The sequence below is a fragment of the Myotis yumanensis genome, unplaced genomic scaffold, assembly GCF_028538775.1.
Source record: "Myotis yumanensis isolate MYYU_CA2020_CCGP unplaced genomic scaffold, mMyoYum1.0.hap1 SCAF_10, whole genome shotgun sequence".
NCBI classification, from domain to species: domain Eukaryota; kingdom Metazoa; phylum Chordata; class Mammalia; order Chiroptera; family Vespertilionidae; genus Myotis; species Myotis yumanensis.
The window spans coordinates 40281854-40307121 of record NW_027223761.1 but is presented as its reverse complement, the minus strand read 5'-3'; the positions used below and the strand labels follow the sequence as shown (position 1 = coordinate 40307121).

Genomic DNA, 25268 nt, shown 5'->3' with positions numbered 1-25268 from the left:
TTCTTAATTTAAGGTCAGAGTACTGTTATTTGTCAAAAATATTTACATAAGCCCTAGCCAGTTTGGCTCAGTGGATAGAGCATTGGCCTGCAGACTGAAGCATCCCTGGTTAGATTCCGGTCAAGGGCACATACCTTGGTTGCAGACTCCATCCCTGCCATTGGTCGGGGCATGTGCAGGAGGAAACCAATTGGTGTGTCTCTCTCTTTCTCTGTCCCTCCCCCTCCCTTCCACTCTCTCTAAAAATCAGTGGGAAAATATCCTAGGGTGAGAATTAACTCCAAAAAAGATTTTAAAAAATATCCGTATAAGAAATAAATTGGTCAAAGTGATGTCAAAATTATAACTGGCTATAAAATTGTTAGTGAGAAAATGTGTCTCTAGACACATCTACAGAAACAGCAAAGACCAGGATAGAAATGACATTTTCTCACTAACAATTTTATAGCCAGTTATAATTTTGACATCAAAATGATGTTATATTTCCAACTTCCAGAACTGTGAGAATAAATTTAAGCCAACTAGTTTGTAGTGCATTTTGTATGACAGGCTTAGAAAACTAACAAAAGTATCTGTTTGTTTGTTTGTTGTATTCTCTCATTGAAGAAGCATTATGCCATTGATACCCTCCCACGAAGACAGACAGAGCCTTAGATAGTTTGGCTCAGTAGACAGTGTTGGCCTGCAGTGCTGTTTCTGTAGATGTGTCTAGGGAATGAGTTTGAGTGCATAGGAAGGCTCTGTGAGGCACAGGTGTGTTAACAGGTAAACACTTTTCAGGTTAATGGGAATAAAGATGAAAGCTGAAAGAAAATGTCTACCAGATGCTCATCTATTGAGAGATGGGGAGCAAGGAGCTTCTGGTTTTATTTATTCATCAAACACTGTGTTCCTGTGATGCATTGTTCTAGATACTGAGAAAACACCAACAGACAAAACACTGACCAATCTAATGCATGAATTACTTTTAAAAAAGAAGAGGTAGCCGTAGCTGGTTTGGCTCAGTGGATAGAGAATTAGCCTGCAGACTGAAGGGTCACAGGTTCTATTCTGGTCAAGGGCACATGCCAAGGTTTCAGACTTGATCCCCGGTAGGGGACATGCAGGAGGCAGCCAATCAATGATTCTCTCTCATCATTGATGTTTCTATCTCTCTCTCCCTCTCCCTTCCTCTCTGAAATTAATAAAAATATATTAAAAAAATAAAAAAATAAAAAGAAGAGCTGAGCAGTTAAAGAAAGATGTTATAAATTAGGTAGTTGAAATAAGAAATATATATCAAATGCACAGGAAGTGTATTGGCAGTTTTGCTATAGATAAGTTAGATTAGGCCATTCTGATAAGAGGACATGTGAGGTGAAGACAAAATAAAATGTAAAAAGGAGTCATACTGACATCATGCAGAAGATCATCCCATCTAGAGACAAGCAAATGCAAAATCTCTCAGATGGCATTGGATTTTTGTGCTTTTAATATAAAAAATTTTTTATGGGAAAGGCTGGAGAGATTAATCTTTATTACACATGCAAAGTGAAAGAAATCAGACTTAAATGACCATATATTAAAATTCTACTCTTACGCGCTGATCAGTAAAGGTAATTCTACAAAAACAAGGTGAGGTTAATGGTAGCCTGAGGCTCAGGTTCAGAAAGGGTGACTCTAATGGCATTAGGTTTGTTTTTAAGAAATAGTATGTTCTAGAATTGGACTGTGGGGATAGTTATTCTGTTTCATAAATTTATTAGAAATTACTAAAAAAAAAAAAAAAAAGAAATTACTGTACTCTAGCCCTGACCGGTTTGGCTCAGTGGAGAGAGCGTCGGCCTGCAGACTGAAGGGTCCCAGGTTCGATTCTGGTCAAGGGCATGTACCTTGGTTGTGGGCACATCCCCAGTGGGGGGTGTGCAGAAGGCAGCTGACCGATGTTTCTCTCTCATCGATGCTTCTAACTCTCTATCCTTTCCCTTCCTCTCTGTAAAAAATGCAATAAAATATATTTTTAAAAAAAGAAAGAAATTACTGTACTCTAAAATGAATGCATGTGATGTAAATATAACTCAGTACAACTGTTCAAATAAAGTAAGTCACACAGAGAGAAGAGCAATGTAAAAGCATGATTCGTGTATATAACATGCTGGATGTGCTTGAGAATAGAAAAGTATAGAAAAGACTAATGATTTTAAAAAAAAATGAAGAAGAAAAGAAAAAGACTAATGATGAGTGACACAAAGCTTTTGGTAAAAAGGCCCTCAATTTGTCCTCTATCCATTAGAAAAAGAGAAAACAGCAATCACTGCCTTGATGGGGTAAAATTTGTCATGTGACCTACACTAAGAGTAAAGTGTTTGAAATCATTACAAAGGGACCTTTTCATTGTTACTGACTACTCTTCTTCTCTCTTTCTCTTTTCCTTTCTTTGCTGAATATTAATGTTTTGTCCTGTTCTAAATGTCTGCCCAATCAGTACTCTTTCTATTCCTGCCTTTCTTATCCTGCCCCCTTCAATATTCCCAGCCTTGCAGGAGTCTGAAAGCAAGAGGAGCCTCTGGAGCCAGGACAGGAAGAAGCCAGGGGAGCATAGAAATGGATTTTCTATCACAGGGGAGCATAAACGAGGAGGTGACCTGCCGCATCTGCCTGAAGCTCCTGATAGAACCCCTGAGCCTGGACTGTGGCCACAGCTTCTGCCAAGCCTGCATCGCTGCACATGAGTCAGAGAGCTTCTTTGGAGGGCAATGTCGCTGTCCTGTGTGCCAGAGCACATACGACCCTTGGCACTTCATGCCTAATAAGGGGTTGGACAACATAGTGAAGAAAATCAGAGAACTCAACATGTGGCCACACCAGCAGCAGAGGAGTGATCTCTGTGAGCAACATGATCTCTGTGAGCAACATGATCTCTGTGAACAACATGATCTCTGTGAACAACATGATCTCTGTGAGCAACATGATCGCTGTGAGCAACATGATCTCTGTGAACAACATGATCTCTGTGAGCAACATGCTCTCTGTGAGCAACATGATCTCTGTGAACAACATGATCTCTGTGAGCAACATGGTCGCTGTGAGCAACATGGGGAGAATCGCCATCTCTTCTGTAAGGAGGATGGGAAGGCCATTTGCAGCCATTGTGTCCAGGAGCACCCAGGTCACCAAATATCCCTCGTGGAGGAGGTGGTCAAGGAATGTCAGGTAGGCCCCAGAGTGTGGAAACATTGGGCAGAATGTTACCTGAAGTGAAATCTTTACTGCTTAATCCTATTTCTTTCCCTTGTCATCATAGAACTGAGTGCTGCATTCTCTTTGATATCCTTGGCTCAGCTTCTGAGGCCTGAGGGACATTGCTGTGCATTCATTCATTCTCTTCAGTAATATGCATATCAAAGAGAAGTTGTATGAGTGAGAATTTCTCAAGGTAAATTCTGATTGCCCCCATGAACATATGGAACTTTTAGGAACATGGTTGGTTAGATCTGGGAAGAGTGTTCTTGAGGAGAAAGGACTTTGCCTGCTTCAGGACCAGCTCTTTCTCTAGGAAAAGAGAAATCCAAGCTACTCTTGATACAGAGATGGAAACTTGCATCACCCTGGGATAAAGGACACACATACTTCCTCAGATTTCTGTCTGCATTCTCAGTTCTAATTGCTAGCTTCAGTTCTGAAATTCTAGTCTTTTCTGAGCTGAGCCTGATTTCTTCTCCATTTATCCTCTATCCAGGTGCTGAGAAAGCTCATAGCTTGACTTTGGTGGTTCCTTTCTCACAGGAGAAGCTAGAGGCAGCTCTGGATAGGCTTGCACAGGAGCAGCAGGAAGTTGAGGAGTTGGAAGCTGTCATCAATGAAGAGAGAGCTACCTGGAAGGTAAAAAGACATTATTCTTGAGGCAGCTCTAAAACAGCAAACTGAGCAGCACCTTGTCCAATCACAAGGATGCCCCTTCCTCCTTGTGACCTCAGAATTAATGAGTCGAGAAGACTTTTGCTCAGTCCTCATTCAGTTCCATTCCTATTAAGAGTTGGGAGCTACAGAGTAGATACTCCCAAGTGAAAGCAACTATTTAGAGGCAAAGACATAGAGAAGACCAATGTAAAAATAATTCATAAATTCGTGTCCCATTTCAGTCATCAAGTTTGAGGTTCTGATACTTCCAGAAGAAGCGTTAAGGAAGGCTCCGATTCCCTGTTTCAGAGATATGGGTAGAGGAGTTTCATATGCAGTGTGGCATGATTATCCAAGACAGGTGACTGCAATCCAAGTCTCATTCAGGAAGCACATTGTGTTTCCTGGTGGGCCTTGAGAAAGTAAACTTGAATGAATTACTTTGGGAGCAGCTCAAGGGAAAAGAGTTGGGAAAATGCTTTTCCCAGGAATGGCTCATTTTCTTTTACCTCCTAAGTGCCGGAGGAAAATAGCTTTTGTCTTGGATTCCAAGGCCCAACTCAGCTGGACCGACTGACTGCTTCTTCCTCTTCTCTTCCCCAATGAATCACATGCAGACTGAGAGAGAGAGGATTCAGAAAGGGTTTGATGAAATGGGAGACATCCTGGACAGGGAGGAGCAAATGGAGCTGCAAAAGCTGTGGGAAGACGAAGTGCATGTGCTGGGTAACTTGGAGGTGGTCCAGCAGAGGCAGTACATGAGAGAGCTCATCTCAGATCTCCAACATCATATGTGTGAATCATCAATGGACAGGCTGCAGGTAGGACTTGGGCCGGAGCACCTATATATGTGATTTGAGGAAATCACAGAGATTAAGCTTCCTTCCCCTCTTCGTATCTGCATTTTCTTCCTTATTAAAAGACTAGAGACCCGGTGCACTACAATTTGTGCACTCAGGGGTGTCCTTCAGCCCGGCCTGTGCCCTCTTGCAGTCTGGGACCCCTCGGAGGATGTCCACCTGCTGGCTTAGGCCCATTCCTTGGGGATTGGGCCTAAGCTGGCAGTCAGACATCCCTCTGGCAGCCCAGCAGCCCTTGGGGAATGTCCACTTGCCAGTGGAGAGCAGGCCTAAGCTGCAGTCGGACATCCTTAGTGCTGCTAAGGATGCGGGAGAGGCTCCCACCACCACCGCTGTGCTGGCAGCCATCAGCCTGGCTTGTGGCTGAGCAGAGCTCCCCCTGTGGGAGCGCACTGACCACCAGGGGGCAGCTCCTGCATTGAACATCTGCCCCCTGGTGGTCAGTGTGTGTCATAGTGACCAGTCATTCCCAGTCATTCTTCTGTTAGGGTCAATTTTCATATTACTCTTTTATTATATAGGAGTGCCTGGCCAGCCTGGGTGAGGGGCTGAGGGTCGTTTTCAGGCTGGCCACACCCCCTTCAGGGGGCGGGGGTCCTGCTGGGATACCTGGCCAGTCTGGGTGAGTGGCTGATGGCAGTTTGCAGGCTGGCCACGCCCCCCAGCAGGGACCCTCACCCCATGAGAGTGTGGCCATCCTGGGTGAGGGGCTGATGGCTGTTTGCAGGCTGGCCACAGCCCCCAACCACCCAAGCTCCCAGTGGAGGCTGGCTGGAAGCAGGTATCTGAGATTTATTTGTCTTCTATAATTGAAACTTTGTTGCCATGAGCAGAGGCCGCAGCTGGCTCAGGGCCAGTGGGAAGCTTGGCTTCCTCCATCGCCACAAGCCAGGCTGCCACTTCAGCTTAGGCCTGCTCCCCACTGACAAGTGGACATCCCCCAAGGGCTGCCAGGCTGCCAGAGGGATGTCTGACTGCCAGCTTGGGCCTGATCCCCCAGGGAGCAGGCCTAAGCCAGAAGGTGGACATTCTCCGAGGGGTCCCAGACTGCGAGAGGGCATAGGCCGGGCTGAGGGACCCCTCCGAGTGCACAAATTTTTTTGTGCACCGGACCTCTAGTTATTTTATAAAAGGCTATGAAATCTTTTGAAAGAAGATTTTTATAGGCTTCTATTATCTGTGATCTAGCATTTGTAAGGCATTTTTTTCATTAAGCTTAATCAAACAATTCATATCTCTCTTTATGTTTGATTTTGTTATTGTTTTGTTAAGAGGTGGAAAATGTAATAACACCTGTGTGAAGGATGAGCATGTATGAATATGTATGTGTGCTTCTGTGTGTGTGTGTGTGTGCACGCGCGCATGCGCTGTCTAGGAAAGGATTAGGGGGAAACGTATAGAGACTCAATAAATGAATTGAACCTAGTATGAGTGTTAATTTTTTTTCATGGAATTAACTTCATGACTGTGATCTTAAGCTATGAAACATATTGGAAATTCAGGATATTTCATTTCTCTGTTTGACCTCTTGCATTCTTTTTAGATAACTGAACAAGAATCTCTTAACTTCATTTCAAATACTGAAGTAATTAATTTCTATTTGCTGGATCATTACTACTTTTTTTAAAAAAATATATTTTTTATTGATTTTTTACAGAGAGGAAGGGAGAGGAATAGAGAGTTAGAAACATCGATAAGAGAGAAACATCGATCAGCTGCCTCCTGCACACCCCCTATTGGGGATGTGCCTGCAACCAAGGTACATGCCCTTGACCGGAATTGAACCTGGCACCTTTCAGTCCCCAGGCCGACACTCTATCCACTGAGCCAAACCAGTTAGGGCATTACTTCTTTTTTAAAAACATGTTTTTGATGTATAAATTATATAAAAAACCTACTCATTGTAAGAATACAATTCAAAGAATTGTATAAATATATTGAATTGTTAAACCATGTATAGATGGAGTTTGACATTTATTGAAAAAACTCTCCCTTCCTCCACTGAATTATTTTGGTACCTTTGTCAAAATCCAATTTGCTATATTATATTTCTAGATGATCACTCTTTCACATGAATCTTTATATTTTTGCACTCATACTCTAAGTTTTCTATTATTGTGGTTTCATAGAACATTTCTTCCCCTTCAAAATTGTTTGAAAAAAAGTGAAACAATTCTATTCAATTCAAAACAATTCTATTGTACTACTAAATCAGTTGTTTTCTAAGGAGACCATTTTAAGAAATGGGTGTCCCAGGGGTCTAAGAATTGTACTGCCATCTAGTGGGTAGAGGCCAGAGATACTGCTCATCCAGCTACAGAGTACAGAGCAGACCCCATTGCAATTACCTGGGCCAGAAACACTCTCCTAGATCCATAGAATTTTCTATGAAACTTTTTTTATATCTTGCTAATTTTTATTTAAAGCCTGCTGATATTTTTATAGAGTAAGAAGATGGCAGTCTGTTAAGAAATAGACAGTTTCTGCATGAGACAGTTGTTTGTCTATCCAACATCATTCAATTACTTTTTTTTGTGTGTGTTGGTAACCATCTTTTGAATTACCTTTTGAGGAACCCATCTCTACCATCTGTCCATGTAGTTGATTAGGGTTGAGAAAATCAATATATGTGAGGGATATATGTGTCTCTCAATTCTAGGTAAATCAGCATATTTAATTCCTAAAATAGCATATCTATTCCAAAAATGCAGTAATTATTTTAAGATATGCACCTGACCCATTCAGGGCAATGATCTGTATGCCTTAGAATTTTATTGTTATGCCTAGAAAGAGAAATTATCTTTTCTGCTAGGTGATATGTTTAGGATTATCACTTAAACAAGGATGTTTCAGTTGATGCCATATAGAGAATGAAAAGAAAGTCCAAATAGCAGGTAGAAAATAGAATTTTGAGAAAGAACAGACCCTAGTGACAAGATTTTTTTCTAGAAATCTAGCTAATACAAAAGTTCTGCCTGTTGCCTGAGTTTTTCTTTTAAATTTAAGGCAGTTCTGGCTGTTTTTTTGTCAGATACAATAACAACAAAAACCTAATACAGAGTGTAAAACTTTTTGAGCAGGTACAGCCAACTAGTAACCAAGGCTTTGTTGGTATAAAAGGGTTTAGACTAAAGAGGGGGAAACCAAATATATTGGTGTATTTTTGTTCAAATAAATAAAGCAAATAATGTTATGATGGGAAAGAGTAGATGGCTAAAAGAAGCTTAGCATAGGGACTGAACTGGTTTAATACAATATTGGAATTCAGAGTAAGATGGACTTTTAAAACATTTTTTTAAAAATATGTTTTTACTGATTTCAGAGAAAGGGAAAGGGAGAGAGAGATAGAAACATCAATGATGAGAGAGAATCATTGACCAGCTCCCTCCTGCATGCCCTCTCCTGGGATTGAGCCTGCACCTCAGGCATGTACCCTGATCTCTTGGTTAATGGGTTGATGCTCAACCACTGAAGCACAGGCAGGCTAAGATACACTTTTTAATTAAAGACAGTGATGAAATAGATATTGATAGTATTCTGGACAATGGAATGTAAATGGCTGGGAAACAGTAAATTTCATTTTAGACTTTCTCTGCTGCTGGTTTCTGTGACTTATAGTATAATTTCACATTGATGAGATTCCCTTAGGGTAGTGTGTAGAATGTATGAAATGAGTAGAAGACAGGGAAAAACATTTGCTTGAAGTGCTAGTTTGCTTGTTCCTACAGCAAAAGAAAAATATACATCCTGAGGAATGTAATTATTGATTAATCATCTTTGATTCCCCAGAGTTTGGAATTATGTCTAAAAAATAAATTTTCCTTTTTCACTGGAATATATAAAATAATAATAAATTAAGGGGGTATTCTCATGAATGTGTATAAAGAAATAGTAGGCTCCTCTCTTTCTTTTAAATATGTACTGTCTTCAGATCCTGGAAGCATATTTTCATTATCCTTAAATGAGTCTCTAAGATGGCTGGTCTGGGTCTTATCTCTCCAGTTTGTCCCCTACCTATATTCTGACCATCTATTTATTTACACCAGATCAAGGGGTGCTAGGGATGTGAAGAGGAAAGTGAGTAAAACTTTGAAAGGTAGGAAGACTTATTACTCCTTTGATGTTGCTAGACAAAATAAGGGATGTATAGCTAAATTTGAATTTCAGATAAATAACACATTATTTTTTTAGTGTACGAGTATCTTAAATATTTCAGAAGTCATGCTTATATTGAAACATATTTATGATTTATTCAAAATTACATTTTAGCTAGCCATTTTAATTTTCTAAACCTGGCAACCTTACTCTTGACTTATGTTTTCTCTCTTTTCTCCAGGATATGATTAACACCTTAAAAAGGTATGTGTGTGTGAGACCAAGCATGGTCCTTTTTTTTGTTTTGTATGATGACAAAATTATAACTTTAAGAGTAATCTTGAATCAATCACAATTTTAAAAAATCACAGATGTGGTAAACTTGGGTATTACAGTATTTCAAATTGTTGATAACAGGTGAAACTTTGTAATGTGATGGAATTTGGGTGGTGGGAGATCACAGATTTGGGGATAAGAGAAGCATTAGAAGTAAGAGTCCCAAACAAGAAGAATCCAAAGAGGCCTACACCAAGACACATTATAATTAAAATGCCACCTGGAGACTATTATGTTAAGTGAAATAAGCCAATAAGAGAAAAGGAATATCACATGAACTCCCTTATTTGTGGAATCTAATGACCAAAATGAATTGACCAATAGAATAAGATCCAAGCCATGGAGGCTAGAAACAGACAGACATATCTCAGGGTGGTGGGGGGGGGGGGGACAAGAAGAGATAAACCAAAGAACTTATATACTTATATGCATAGGCCATGGACACAGACAATAGTTTAATGAAGGCCTTGGAGGGGTAGAGGCTGGCCAAAGAGGGATAAGGGGTGAGGGGAATGGAAGATATCTGTAATACTGTCAACAATAAGTATATATTTAAATTTTTAAAATGTCAAAGGTTAAAGACAAAATAAGAATCTTTTTAAAAAAATATATTTTTATTGATTTCAGAGAGGAAGGGAGAGGAAGAGAGGGATAGGAACATCAATGGTAAAAGAGAATCATTGACCAGCTGCCTCCTGCACACCCCACACTGGAAATCAAGTCCACAACCCGGGCATATGCCCGGACCAGAAATCAAACCATTAGCTCCTGGTTCATATGTTGACGCTCTAACCAGGCAAAAGTGAGAATCTCAAAAGCAGCAAGAGAAAAGTAGTTAGTTACCTACAAGGGAGCTCCCATAAGATTTTCAGGTGATTTCTCACCAGAAACTTTGCAGGCCAGAAGGGAGTGCCATGAAATATTCAAAATGATGAAAAGCAAGGAGCTACTACCAAGATTACTCTACCCTGCAAAGCTCTCATTTAGAATTAAAGGTCAGGTAAAGAGCTTCCTAGACCAGAAAAAGCTAAAGGAGCTCATTACCACCAAACCAGTATTACATGAAATGTTGAAGGGTATTCTTTAAGAAGAATGAAAAATAAAAATTACAAATATGAACAATAAAATGCCAATAAAAACATATCTGTCAACAATTAAATCTAAAAATAAACAAGCAGAACTGAAACAGACTCATAGATACAGAGAACATTCCGATGGGTGAAATAACTTTGTATGGTGTCAGATAGGTATGAGATTTTGGGGGATGATTACTTAGTAAGTTTTATAATGTCAAATCACTGGAATGAACACCTGAAACTAACATAATATTGTATGTCAACTGTAATTGAAAAATAAAAAATGATTTGAAAGAAAGAATAGGTTACAGTATCAGAATACCATAACTTCACTCGTTTTAGTCAAACCTTAATCTCTTCCTTCTATATTTAACAGGTGTCTGTCTTATCACAGGGAAGATCTTTTCCTCTTTACCTCATAGGCTCCCAAATCTTCTACAAGGACATTTTCCTTACATATCCATTTCTCTATAGTGAAACAAGGTCTTTCTAGGTGATGTTCTTTGGATTGCAATTAATTAATTAATTAATTAATTAATAATAAATAAATGAAAGACTCAAATCTCAGGGAACAGTGACTTTAGTTCTGGTGTCAATAATAAATTTCTTTTCTTTTTACATGTGTTAGCAACTTTTAGGGAAAATGGCTTCCTTTGCCTAAAGTTGCCTACCCTCTTGGCAGCATCAAGCATATGAAATTCTGACCATTAGTAATTTGGATGTATTATCTTCCCCTTTCCCAAATGTTTGAAATGATTTCCCAGAAGAGAATGTGACTTTATATGTTACTAGTGACCCTTCCCATGGAATCGCGCAAGATTTGGAACCCCTCCCTAGCTCTTCCCGCCCACGTGCCATGGGACTGCCCCAAGTCCCAGGGCCCCCCGTTTGGCCAGTGCACCATGGGATGGCCCCAAGTCCTGGAGTGCTGCCCCGATGCCCCCCTCTGGGCCATGTGCAGCAGCCACTGGGCCCTGCCCCTGCAGCATGCACACAGGGCCATGGAAACCCCAGCAGAAGCCATACAGAGTGGCCGCTGGCTCTGCCCTGCTCCCCTTCCCCTGCTGTGCACGCTGCCATCTTGAGGTGGCATTACAGAATGAGGGTCAGTTTGCATCTTACCTCTTTATTATATAGGGTACTCAGCATCTGTACTGGAATAATAGACATAGTTTTGCAAACTAGGTTCTAGAGCAGCTGTGGGCAAACTATGGCCTGCGGGCCGGATCCAGCCTGTTTGAAATGAATAAAACTAAAAAAAAAAAAAAAAAAAAAAAAAGACCGTACCCTTTTATGTAATGATGTTTACTTTGAATTTATATTAGTTCACACAAACACTCCATCCATGCTTTTGTTCCGGCCCTCCGGTCCAGTTTAAGAACCCATTGTGGCCCTCGAGTCAAAAAGTTTGCCCACCCCTGTTCTAGAGCATCTCCACTAAGCACCTGCCTGGGCACCATTATCCTTGGCCTCTTCCTGGAGGAAGCACTGAGATGGCACTCCTCCATATGTGAAATACTTTTTATTAGAGGCACCAAACAACTTTTAAAGGTACCACCAGTACATCTAATAGTGTATTATTTTAAGAGGAAGAGAGTATGGGGTTAATTTTTCCATTTGGGAAGGAAGAACATGAGCTTTATGAGAAGTCCTTCCCAAGGTCACACAGAGAGTAAATAGAAAGGTAGGCACGAAGACATTCCTTCTGGTTGCAGTGTCAGGACTCTCACCTGTATCTCCCTCAGGCTTTTCATTGAAGAGGATTCAAGTGAGAAGGCATCAGTGGAATGAAAGGTGAGAGAGACAGTGGTCTTGGAGAGACACAAGGTAAGAAGTGTGAGGGATCAATTTTTATCTTCTCTAGGAGTGAGATCTGGACCTTGAAGAAGCCAAAAGTTGTTTCCAAGAAACTAAAGAATGCATTCCGATGTCCAGATCTGCCTTGGATGCTGCAAGTGTTTAAAGGTGAGGAGAGCTAGAGGAAGGATGTGGGGGGGGGGGGGATTCTTACAGTACCAGAGTACATGGGGTAATGGGTACTTTTCTATATGAGGATAAAAAGTGATGAGGTAGGCCTCACAAGAAGACCCCGATACCCTGTGCTGAAAATGTGAACACATCTAAGTGGGAATGACCAGCTGTCCTCCTTCACCAGCTGACAGCATCATAGGCTTTCCCTACCCTGTTCCGACTCAAGAGAGGATGGGAATTAGAGTTTCCTTTTTGCTTCTAACAACATCATTGAAACTTTTGTCATTTCAGAGCTGGCAGAAGCCCAAAGCTACTGGGGTAAGAAGTTACAGGTTCTTCAAATCACCATGTTCTGATCCCTTTTCAGAGGCTGTGCTTACTCTTAGGTCCCATGATCTTAGTTACATGTGTTCCATCCAAACAGGTATACATACAGCAGTTCTTAACTGATCTACTCATCATTGACCCCTTAACTCATGTTCCTTCAAGTCAGTTTCCCATATTCCTTCTCACAATGTCACAAGACACATGCCATATTTAATTCACCTGACTGTGTATTTTTTCCTACAGTGGACTTGATGTTTAATCCACTCAACACTCTTTCGGATATTATCATTTCTGAAGATAGGAGACAAGTGACTGTTGGGAACTATTTTATGTTTTGGAATGTATATCCGCGTGATTTTTCTGCTCTTGATGTCTTGGGCAGCCAAAATTTCTCCTCAGGAAAATATTACTGGGAAGTTGATGTATCCAAGAAGATTGCCTGGATCCTGGGAGTGTACAGCAAAACAAGTAATCTCAATAGAAAAAAAAGCTCTGGTTTTGTTTTTAACCCAGATGTAAATTACCTAAATGCTTACTACAGATTCAGACCTGAAAATGGCTACTGGGTTGTAGGGTTGCAGAATGAATCTGAGTACAATGCCTTTGAGGACTCTTCTACCTCTGACCCCAAGGTCTTGACTCTTTCCATGTCTGTTCCTCCCTGTCGAGTTGGGGTTTTCCTAGACTATGAAGCAAACACTGTCTCATTTTTTAATGTCACAAACCATGGGTCACTCATCTACAAGTTCTCTAAATGTCACTTTTCCCAGACCGTTTATCCCTATTTCAATCCTTGGAACTGCCCAGCTCCCATGACTCTGTGCCCACCAAGCTCCTGAACATTCTCCTTTCCTCACTCACTTCTGTGTAGCGACCCTTGCCCTGAGGCTCATCACCTGCACCTGAGCTCACTGCTCCATTCAGACCTTCTCTTCCTTGCTGTCTCCCTTCTGTAGAATGTCTGTTGATTCTTGGCTTAGAAGAGAAGCTTATTTACTCAGTTACACATTTTCTGTATTATCAGCAAAAGACACGCAGTCACTCTTAAAAACAGAGAAGTACTAGTATAATATCTATGCCCTCCCATTTCTCCATATCTTCCTTTATCACTAACTTGAAGAGGTACCAACCATGGCCTTAGGACAATCCATAATCACCACCACAACTGAGGAGTGTTTGAGTGTATGTCTGTTTGTTGCCCGACATACAGAAGGTTGTCCAGAAAATATTTGGGGGGATGTTGAGGGGGGGGGGGGGAAACAAATGTAATATTTGTACTCAGAGTGAAAATTTTGTGCTCAGAGTTTAAATCCTCTCTTCTCTTACAAGGTGTGTAATGATGGATACATTTTTTTTCTTCTCATAAAATAAAAATTGGATTTTAAACTGCACCTAATTCTAAACATAGTTGTGTGAAACTAACATTACTCAATGTAAAGCACATTTTTAAGAGTCCTGCACTATTTTAATAAATATTTGCTCTCATAATAACTGAAAAGTATGAGCTGTGTCAGTGTCCTGTGCAACGGATGTGTGCCCTTCAGAGGAACAGAAAATGATTCTACTGAAGCTTACTTGTCAAGTTCCCAGATCTGCTGTCAAGACTACTCCAGTCCCAATCTTGTGTTACAGAACTTTTTACGTGGAGGCTGGGACTGTTTTAAGGCTCATTATTGGGAATGGGTCAGAAAACACAAACGTTTGAATTTACAAGATCTGTCCAGCAGAGAGAGCCATGTTTAGGGACAGCCACTCTTATTAGGGACAGACAGCCTTTTGGTGTTCAGGGCTTGTCTTTGTGCTGAAACATCTATAATAATAAAAAGCATAATATGCTAATTAGACCAGACAGCCATACAACCTTCCAGATGTCATTCTGGACGAAGCCACCGTGGCAAGGGACGAGGCAGAGGCAGTTAGGGGTGATCTGGCAGGTAGGCGAGAGGTTATGGGTGACCAGGCAGGCAGGTAGGTGAGCAGTTAGGAATCAGTGGTCCCAGATTGCAAGAGGGTGCAGGCCAGATTGAGGGACCCCCATTCCTGTGCACGAATTTCATGCACTGGGCCTGTAGTCTAAGTATAACACCCTATATACCATCCTATGCACTTTTCTTTTCCTTACATTTAAAATTAGTTTCAAATTATGATGAGGATAGTAAAGGAACAAACTTTCCTTAGAGCATTATACATTATAAATTAGGGTGGCTACTGCACAGAACCCAAATCAAGATGTAGAAAGGTAATAACATGTCCCAGTGGAATGTAAAAGAGAGTACTCGGCCTGGGAAAGGTATGTACATGTACTTATACCTATGAGAGAGAAAGAGAGAGAGAGAGAGAGAGAGAGAGAGAAATATATCTATATAATGATATGTATAAATATATAGAGAGTAATCTTTATCCAAGTTAATTTTCAATTATATCATAAAAGGATGAATTCCTTCAGGGAGTTGAAGGAATTTTAAACTTATGAGGTATGTCCCAATATTCCATGGCTAATGAGCAGATGAGGCAGAATTAGAACTGGATCTGTGTTTCTACAGCTCCAGTGCTGTTTCTGCAGTTCACTTCCCAAGAAAACATAGGTGCCAAATTCCCTAGGATGAGGGTAGGAGGGAAAAGCCAGGAAATGCTGATTTACAGAAGGAGCCTGGAGCATCCTGGGAAAATCTTAGGTGCCAGGAGATAGTGATTGATGTTCTCAATCCACATAGCCATTAAAGAAGCAGGAGCTGCTCATGGTAATGGTTGAAAACAAGTTGAATACTTAATGATTAGGGTGCTCTTGCAGGTGATATGTAGAGAGTGAACACTAGACAGTGAAGAGCCTTTGCTTTGAAATCAAATAGAATTTCATAATCATACTCATATTGCTATTTACCAGCTTAATTTAGGTTAAGTTAAATTGGATACAATTCTCATTAAAAATAAAAATACTAAGAACAACATGATAAGAATATAGTGAGAGCCTGGCCGGAATGGCTCAGTAGTTGAGCATTTACCTATGAATGAGGAAGTCAAGGTTCGATTCCTGGTTAGTGCATATGTCTGGGTTGTAGGCTCTATCCCCAGGGAGGGGGCGGGCAGGAGGTAGCCAATCAATGATTCTTTCTCATCATTATGTTTCTAACTCTCCCTCTCCCTTCCTCTATGAAGTCTATTTTATTTTATTTTAAAAAAATATATTTTAATGATTTTTTTACAGAGAGGAAGGGAGAGGGATAGAGAGTTAGAAACATCGACGAGAGAGAAACATCGATCAGCTGCCTCCTTCATGCCCCCTACTGGGGATGTGCCTGCAACCAAGGTACATGCCCTTGACCGGAATCAAACCTGGGACCCTTCAGTCCACAGGCCGACACTCTATCCACTGAGCCAAACTGGTCAGGACTATTTTATTTTTTAAAGTAATAATGTGGGAATTGAAAAATAGAACATTTGCCTGGCCAGTGTGGATGAGCATTGACCCATGAACCAAGAGATCATGGTTTGATTCCTGGTCATGGCACATACCTGGGTTGTGGGTTCCATCCCAAGAAGGGTCTGTGCAGGAGGCAGCAGATCAATGATTCTCTCTCACCACTGATGTTTCTCTCTCTCTTCCTTACTCTCTCTGACATCTAAAGAAACATAAAATAAAAAGAAAAGAAAATAGAACCTTTACACTAACTTTCTCATTTCCTAGCACATAAGCAGAGGTCTAAATTGGTGTTTATTAATTTTCTCTGTGAGTTCAAATAGTGGATGTTAGGAATGAATATTAATATACTTCAAATATCAGTACCTTTGTTGTGTTTTGAAATAGAATAACTAGATTAATGAACCACATACTTTTTAATCTCATCTTTTTGCATAATAAACATTGTGTTTTGTATTTATCTATTTATTTAAAAAAATCTTTATTGTTGAAAGTATCACAGATGTCCACTTTACTTCCCCATTGTTCCCTTTTAACTGCACCTAACATTCTGTTTTTAAAATTTTCAAATATATTTGATCTTATAGTTAGTTTTCTAGTATACAATTCTAGGTTGTAATTTATTTTCTCTAAACATTCTCTTTGAATTTGCTGTGTGACAGTTTGCTCTCAATCACATTGCAGTTCAACAGTTATGCAAGATGAATATGTTCTAAAGATCTACTGTTTAACATTCTGCCTATAGGTAACTGTACTGTACTGTGCATTTAGTAATTATTTCTTTCTTATAAAAGAAAGTTTTATCTTTTGTAGCTACCTACTCCTTTATTTTAAGTACAGGAATAGTTTTTTTAATCTAAGTGAATATACTAGATAAAAGTTGATTTGACATTCTTTTGTATTCTGGTAGTAATTCTCTTTCATTAGAAAGCCTTTTCTCTGTTTGCCCAGGCATATCTCCATGATTCATGTGTTGGTTCAGATTATGACTTTCAGTGTCAGAGGCAAGGTCCGGGGTTTTATATGGGCTCCTCAGCAGTTAGGTATGTAGGTCAATATTTCCCTTTCTGGCCAGCCTCGCTCTTTCCAGGGAGCTGAAGGGCTGCATGTCCTCAGGAGTGAGTAAAGCCTCTTCTCCCCTCCAGTGAGACAGCAGGGCAGATGCTACAGGAAGGAGTGTTCCTGCAGCACGTATCTGGCATTTTCATTTCCCACTCTTCCCAACCTGCTTATCAGCCAAGAGAAATAGAAACACTGGGCTACTTGGCCAGTGTCTGCTCTGGTCCCTGTCTCACAAGAAATTCTTCAGTTCTCCATTTCTGGAAGGCCTGTGGTGGGAGAGGGATTCCAAGATAGTTATGGAATAGATAACTATCTATTGCACTATTGGGGAGGGTGTTCCTCAGCCCAGCCTGCACCCTCTCCAATCTGGGACCCCTCAGGAGATCAGGCCGAAACCGGCAGTTGGACATCCCTCTCACAATCCAGGACTGCTGGCTCCCAACCACTCGCCTGCCTGCCTGCCTCATTGCTCCTAACCACTTCCGCCTGCCAGCCTGATCGACGCCTAACTGCTCCCCTGCCAGCCCTGTTGCCCCCAACTGCCCTTCCCTGCCAGCCCAGTTGCCCCCAACTGCCCTCCCCTGCTGGCCTGATCACCCACAAGTGCCCTCCCCTGCCAGCCATCTTGTGGGTGTGGGCACCACCATCTTTGAGGGCATGGCGGTTAATTAGCATATTCCCTCCTTATTGACTGTGGGTGCCGCCATCTTTGAGGGCAGTGCAGTCAATTAGCATATTCCCTCCTTATTAGTTGTGAGCACCGCCATCTTTGCTACAGTGTGAGGGTCAATTAGCATATTCCCTCTTTATTAGATAGGATAGGTACATCCAACTTCTCTCTGTGTCTCTCTCGTGCCTATCTCATAGACACTGAGGGAAATTGATTCTTATTTATACTCCCTTTGACCTCTGTCTTCCTTTTACCCTATTGCCACAATAACTGAAGCCAGAAGTCATTAAGAAAAACATGTACTCTGTGGAAAAGGTATACAACAGGTATCTCTCTAAAGTTATTCATAGGTTTTCATCCCCTGGAATGTCCAGGCTTCCAGTTTAAGATGTGAAGCAAGTTACAGAAAAAGTTCCTGAGTTAGAAAACACAAAGGAAAAGTTGTTCAGGCTAAGACATCTTTTTTGTTTTTGTTTTTGTTTTTTTAGTTTTTTAAATTGTTTTATTGCTTAAAGTATTACAAAGAGTATTACATATGTCTCCTTTTATTCCCCACCCTTGACAATCCCCTGGCCTCCCCTACCCCCCAGTGTCTTATGTCCATTGGTTATGCTTATATGCATAAATACAAGTCCTTCGGTTGATCTCTTACCCCCGCTCCTGCCCCCAACCCTAACTGGCATTCCCGCAGTAGTTTGACAGTCTGTTCGAGGTAGCTCTGCCTCTGTATCTATTTTGTTCAAAAGTTTTTAATGGTATTTATTATCCATAGATGAGTGAGATAATATGGTATTTTTCCTTCACTGACTGGCTTATTTCACTTAGCATAATGCTCTCCAGTTCCATCCATGCTGTTGCAAATGGTAAGGGTCCCTTCTTTTTTACAGCAGCATAGTATTCCATCATGTAGATGTACCACAGTTTTCTAATCCATTCATCTACTGATGGGCACTTAGACTGTTTCCAGATCTTAGTTATGGTGAATTGTGCTGCTATGAACATATGGGTACATATATCCTTTTTGATTGGTGTTTCTGGTTTCTTGGGATATATTCCTAGAAGTGGGATCACAGGGTGAAATGGGAGTTCCATTTTTAGTTTTTTGAGGAAACTCCATACTGTCTTCCATATTGGCTACACCAGTCTACATTCCCACCAGCAGTGCACAAGTGTTCCTTTTTCTCCACATCCTCTCCAGCACTTGTCGTTTGTGGATTTGTTGATGATAGCCATTCTGACAGGTGTGAGATGGTACCTCATTGTTGCTTTGATTTGCATTTCTCGGATGATTAGTGACTTTGAGCATGTTTTCATATGTCTCTTGGCTTTCTGAATGTCTATTTAGGTCCTTTGCCCATTTTTTGATTGGTATCTATTTAGGTCCTTTGCCCATTTTTTGATTGGATTGTTTATCTTCCTTTTGTTAAGTTGTATGAGTTCCCTATAAATGTTGGAGATTAAACCCTTATCGGTGATATGATTGGCAAATATGTTCTCCCATGCAGTGGGCTTTCTTGTTGTTTTGTTGATGGTTTCCTTTGCTGTGAAGAAGCTTTTTATTTTGATATAGTCCCATTTGTTTATTTTCTCTTTAGTTTCCAATACCCTAGGAGCTGTATCAGTGAAGAAATTGCTGCGGCATATGTCTGAGATCTTGTTACCTTTGGATTCTTCTAGTATTTTTATAGTTTCCCGTTGTACATTTAAGTCCTTTATCCATTTTGAGTTCATTTTTGTGTATGGTGTAAGTTGGTGGTCTAGTTTGATTTTCTTGCATATATCTGTCCAATTTTCCCAACACCATTTATTGAAGAGACTATCTTGACTCCATTGTATGTTCTTGCCTCCTTTGTCAAATATTAATTGAGCATATTGGTTCGGGCAGATTTCTGGGCTCACTATTCTATTCCATTGATCTATATGTCTGTTCTTGTGCCAGTACCAGGCAGTTTTGAGAACAGTGGCTTTGTAATACAGCTTGATATCTGGTATTGAGATCCCACCTACTTTGTTCTTTCTCAGGATCGCTGCAGCTATTCGGGGTCTTTTTTTATTCCAGATGAATTTTTGGAGAGTTTCTTCTAGATCTGTGAAGTATGCCCTTGGTAATTTAATGGGAAGTGCATTGAATTTATAGATTGCTTTGGGTAGTATGGACATTTTAATGATGTTGATTCTACCAATCCAAGAACATGGTATGTTCTTCCATCTCTTTATGTCTTCCTCTATCTCTTTTTTCAACGTCCTGTAGTTTTCTGAGTAGAGGTCTTTTACCTCTTTAGTTAAGTTTATTCCTAGGTAGCTTAGTTTTTTTTTGGTGCGATGGTAAATGGGATTTTTTTTTAGTCTCACTTTCTGTAAGTTCACTATTGGTGTATAGAAATGCCATAGATTTCTTGGCATTAATTTTGTATCCTGCTACATTGCCGAATTAATTTATTAAGTCTAATAGTTTTTTGATGGAGCCTTTAGGATTTTTTATGTATAATATCATGTCATCTGCAAATAAGGAGAGCTTTACTTCTTCTTTTCCAATTTGGATGCCTTTTATTTCTTCTTCTTGTCTAATTGCAATGGCTAATACTTCCAGTACTATGTTGAACAGGAGTGGTGAGAGTGGGCATCCCTGTCTTGTTCCTGTTCTTAGGGGAAATGGTGTTAGTTTTTGTCCATTGAGTACGATGTTGGCTGTGGGTTTGTCATATATGGCTTTTGTTATGTTGAGGTATGATCCTTCTATTCCCACCTTGCTGAGAGTTTTTATCAAAAATGGGTGTTGGATTTTGTCAAATGCTTTTTCTGCATCAATTGCTATGACTATGTGGTTTTTTTCTTTCAATTTGTTTATGTCATGTATCACGTTTATTGATTTGCGGATATTGTACCATCCTTGCATCCCTGGGATAAATCGTACTTGGTCATGGTGTATGATCTTTCTGGTGTACTTCTGGATCTGATTTGCTAAGATTTTGTTGAGGATTTTGGCATCTATGTTCATGAGGGATATTGGCCTGTAATTCTCTTTCATTGTGTTGTCTTTACCTGGTTTTGGTATTAGGGTGATGCTGGCTTCATAGAATGAGCTTGGAAGTGTTCCTTCCTCTTGAATTTTTTGTAGTAGTCTGAGGAGGATAGGTTATAGTTCTTCCTTGAATGTTTGGTAAAACTCCCCTCTGAAGCCATCTGGTCCTGGGCTTTTGTTTGCTGGAAGCTTTTTGATGACTGCTTCTATTTCTTCCATAGTTATTGGCCTGTTGAGATTTTTAGATTCTTCCTGATTGAGTTTTGGAATGTTTTATTTTTCTAGGAATATGTCCATTTCCTCCAGGTTTTCTAATTTGTTGGAGTAGATTTGTCCATAGTATTGTTTAACAATCATTTGTATTTCTGTGGGATCTGTTGTTATTTCGCCTCTATCATTTCTGATTTTGTTTATTTGGGTCCTCTCTCTTTGCTTCTTGGTGAGCTTGGCTAGAGGTTCATCAATCTTGTTTATCCTTTCAAAGAACCAGCTCTTGGTTTCATTGATTTTATGTATTAGGGTTTTTTGGTCTCTATTTCATTGATTTCTGCTCTAATCTTTATTATCCCCTTCCTTCTGTTCACTCTGGGGTTTTCTTGTTGCTCTCTTTCTAATTCTTTGAGTTGTAGAGTTAGATGATTTACTACCATTTTTTCTTGTTTTTTGAGACAGGCCTGTAGAGCTATAAACTTCCTTCTCAGGACTGCTTTCATTGTGTTCCATAGGTTTTGGATTGTTGTATTTTCATTGTCATTAGTTTCCAGGATGTTTTTAATTTCTTCTTTGATCTCATTGGTAACACAATTATTATTTTATAGCATACTATTCAGCTTCCAAGTGTTTGAGTTTTTTGGATTGTTTTTATTGTAGTTTATTTCTAATATTATGCCATTGTGGTCTGAGAATATGCTTGGTATGATTTCAATCTTCTTGAATTTGGGGAGACTTTGCTTGTGACGCAATATGTGGTCTATTTTTGAAAATGTCCCATGTGCACTTGAGAAGAATGTATATTTTGTGGCTTTGGGGTGAAATGTTCTGAAGATGTCAATTAAGTCCATCTGATCTAGTGAATCATTTAGGATTGCTGCTTTTTTGCTGATTTTTTGTCTAGAGGATTTATCCAATGATGTCAGTGGTGTGTTTAAGTCCCTTACTATGATTGTTTTGTTGTCAGTCTCTCCTTTGATATCTTCCAGAAGTTTTTTTTATGTATTTGGGTGCTCCTGCATTGGGTGCATATATGTTTATCAGGGTTATATCCTCTTGTTGTATCGATCCCTTTAGTATTATGAAGTGGTCTTCCTTATGTCTTGTTATGGCCTTCACTTTAAGGTCTATTTTTTCAGATATAAGTATTGCTACCCTAGCTTTTTTTCATTTCCATTTGCCTGAAAGATATTTTTCCATCCCTTCACTTTCAGTCTGTGTGAGTTTCTTGTTCTGAGGTGGGTCTCTTGTAGACAGCATATATATGGGTCATGTCTTTTTATCCATTCAGCCACTGGATGTCTTTTGATTGGAGCATTTAGTCCATTTATATTAAAGTTATTATTGGAAGGTACTTGCTTGTAGTCATTTCTATTTTTGTACCTGTGTTCTTACTTACCTTTATATTTCTTCTTTTCACAGCATTCCCTTTAGCATTTATTGCATTGCTGGCTTGGTAGTGATAAACTCCCTTAGCCTCTTTGTTTCTGTGAAGCTCCTGATTTCCCCTTCAATTTTGATTGATAGTCTTGCTGGATAGAGTATTCTTGGATTCAGACCTTTGCTTTGCAACACTTTGTATACCTCCTCCCATTCCCTTCTAGCTTGATGTGTTTCTGTTGTGAAATCATTTGATAATCTGATGGGGGATCCTTTGTAGGTAACTCTCTTTCTCTCTCTTGCAGCCTTTAAGATTTTCTCTTGGTCGTGAAGATTTGCCATTATAATTATGACATGTCTTGGTGTGGGTCTTTTGGAATTCATCTTGCTTGGGACTCTCTGTAGTTGTGTAACTTTTTTCTTCCCCATATCTGGGAAATTTTCTGTCATTATTTCTTCAAATAGATTTTCTAATTCTTGCTGCTCTTCTTGTCCTTCTTGCAGCCCTATTATGTGTACGTTACTTCGTTTCATGTTGTCCCAAAGCTCCCTTAGGCTCTTCTCCTGCTTTTTAATTGTTTTCTCCAGTTGCTGTTCAGATTGAGCTTGTTTCTCTACCTTATTTTCAACTCACTAATTTGGTCCTCTACTTCTTCTAGTCTACTGTTGAAACCTTCCATGGTGTTTTTGATTGTAGCTATATCACTTTTAATTTCTTCCTGATTCTTGCATAGGTTGTTGATTTTCTCATCCATCCGGTGAATGAATTGTACAACCATTACTCTGAATTCTTTTTCTGTCATGTTGCATGCTTCAATTTCACTAATTTCCTTTCTTGGTGACTCCTCATTTTCTTTCCTTTCTAGTTGTCTTCCCATTTTGACTATCACCAGAAGGTTCAAACATAGAATTGCGTGGGCGCGGGCCTGGGCCATACGCAGTGGAAGCTTCGCACCACCCTGGTGTCACTGAAGAGCTCTGACACTAAGATGTGTGACTGTCGTGGGTTGGTGGGAACCAGGATCGCCCAGAGGCAGCTTTACCAGGGCTCAGTGTGGCCTCATGTGCGCATCTAGAATCAGGGACCCCGCCTGCACCACGCGGAAACAGAGACCCCCCCCCCCGGCTTGTGTTGAAAATCAGAGCCCCCTAGCATGTGCCAGGAGTCAGAGTTCCCCAAGAATCCAGTATCTCAGCCTTGTGCTAAGATTCAGAGTCCCTGTGCGTGCATGCACCAAGAATTGGAACCACTGGCTCTTAGTGTGAATGCACTGGGAATCAGGGACCCCCAGCGCACATGATAAGAAACAGAGACAAGTCACTGGTGCTTAGTGCTGCCTCCCGCCTGGAGAATGGGGGCTTCAGTGAACGCTTTCCCAGAATCAAAGTCAGGTGGCACTACCGCCCTGCATGGGCTCCAGGTTTGGTCGCCAGATTGCCTTGCGGGGAACAAATTTCCAGTGTCTGAGCACTCCTAGGCTCAAGTTTCTGCACAGGTGCTGAAAGGAACAAATTCCCAGTGTCTGAGCACTCTTAGGCTCAAGATCCTGCAGAAATGGCACTGCCTGAGAGCCTGTGGGGAGGGGTATGGGCTCTGTTACTCACAGAAATCTGCCACGGAGATGTCTGGATTCTTGGCTGTGGGTCTGTAGCTGTGGTTGCAGGTCTCTGTCCCCAGTGGCTGGAGGGTCCTAGTTTGCGTCTGAGACCAGACTGAGTGGTGCTGAGGCCAGGATTCTAGTCTCAAGCAGCTCTGTTTCTCAAGTTTGCATGGTCTCTGTGCCCATGCCGCCCAGGAGTGTCCGCGCAGGGAGCGGGGCTCCACTGTCTAAGACTGCCCGGTTTGGCAGCCCCTTGGAAGACCTGCAGAATCTAACTGTCCCTAGCTCATGCGCACACACACCACACACGTCCACACACTCCTCTATCACTTCCTTGTGCTCTCACACTCTCTCCCTCCCTACCTTCCTGCAGGTCGCCATCTTCCATGCAAAAAGAGTCAACAGGATTTTGGCTAAATGTGGACAATACAGAGATGGACACCAGAAGCCTAAAAGTCATTGCTCAATGAGAAGAAAGTTCAGAGGGGTCTGACTAGAGTTTGGTCAAGGAGAGACTCTTTGTCACCACCCAGGCCCCTTGCCCAAACCGTGAGTGGTTATTTCAGGACCCTACAAAGCTCTATTGTGATGGCCCCCATTACTGAATATATTATCAGTATTGATAAATCATCCATGAACCTTTGCTAACTTGCCCCCAAACCTTGATGGGAATTGCAGCACAGAGACATTTTCCTGGGACATGCGGAGGACTGTGAACCTACCTGATCACCTGGCTATTGCTATTGGCCTGGCTGTTTGATGGGCCTAGTAGAACTGGGGCTGGTATAAAAAACAAGCTCTCTTGTGGATAAGACATATTGGGATAAGAGTCCAGCTCCAGGCTGACAATGCACATAAAATTTTTTAGGCCCAACCATTGGCAATTATAAAAAGCTTTGCTTCACAGGGCAGGCCTCACAAGGCAAATCTGCCTTCCCACACCAGGCTTGGTGCATAGCCAGTGCATTTCTGTCTCCGATGAGAGTGGCAGTCAAGGACTCAGGCCATGCTCTTTTGCATAGTTATATTCTTAGCCCAGGCCCTCCATTTGGAGGTCTCCTTATGGGGAAAACATAAGATGCTTTTCTTCTCTGACTCAGTGCTCAGTACTTTTTCACTCCTAGCCCTTCCCTTTTGAGCTCCCTCTTGCTCCTGCATCCATAAAACTACCCCAGGCTTTTATCCAAGACTCCCTTGGCAATGAGACAACCCCCATGTATGGGGGCAAGACCCTCACAGCAGATAAGTAAATGTTAATTATCTTTCTGCCAAACATGCCATTATGCCAAGAATTTGTCTAACAAACACGTGCAATTTTATAATATTTATGTTTAATGTGGAACATGTGTACCTTTTTGGTG

General features: G+C 40.9%; 1 protein-coding gene across 1 annotated transcript in view; it reads left to right on the top strand.

Annotated features, from left to right (window-relative positions):
- Nucleotides 1-13935, top strand: part of LOC139018404 (uncharacterized) — a 44996-nt gene extending 31061 nt beyond the window's left edge. Inside the window, exons 9-15 of the mRNA XM_070427017.1 lie at nt 2465-3192; nt 3766-3861; nt 4497-4700; nt 9076-9098; nt 12111-12211; nt 12509-12535; nt 12788-13935. Of these exons, the coding sequence (XP_070283118.1) occupies nt 2465-3192; nt 3766-3861; nt 4497-4700; nt 9076-9098; nt 12111-12211; nt 12509-12535; nt 12788-13383 (1775 nt within the window). The 3' untranslated portion in view covers nt 13384-13935. The remainder of the gene's footprint in view (nt 1-2464; nt 3193-3765; nt 3862-4496; nt 4701-9075; nt 9099-12110; nt 12212-12508; nt 12536-12787) is intronic.
- The last annotated feature ends 11333 nt before the right edge of the window (nt 13936-25268 follow it).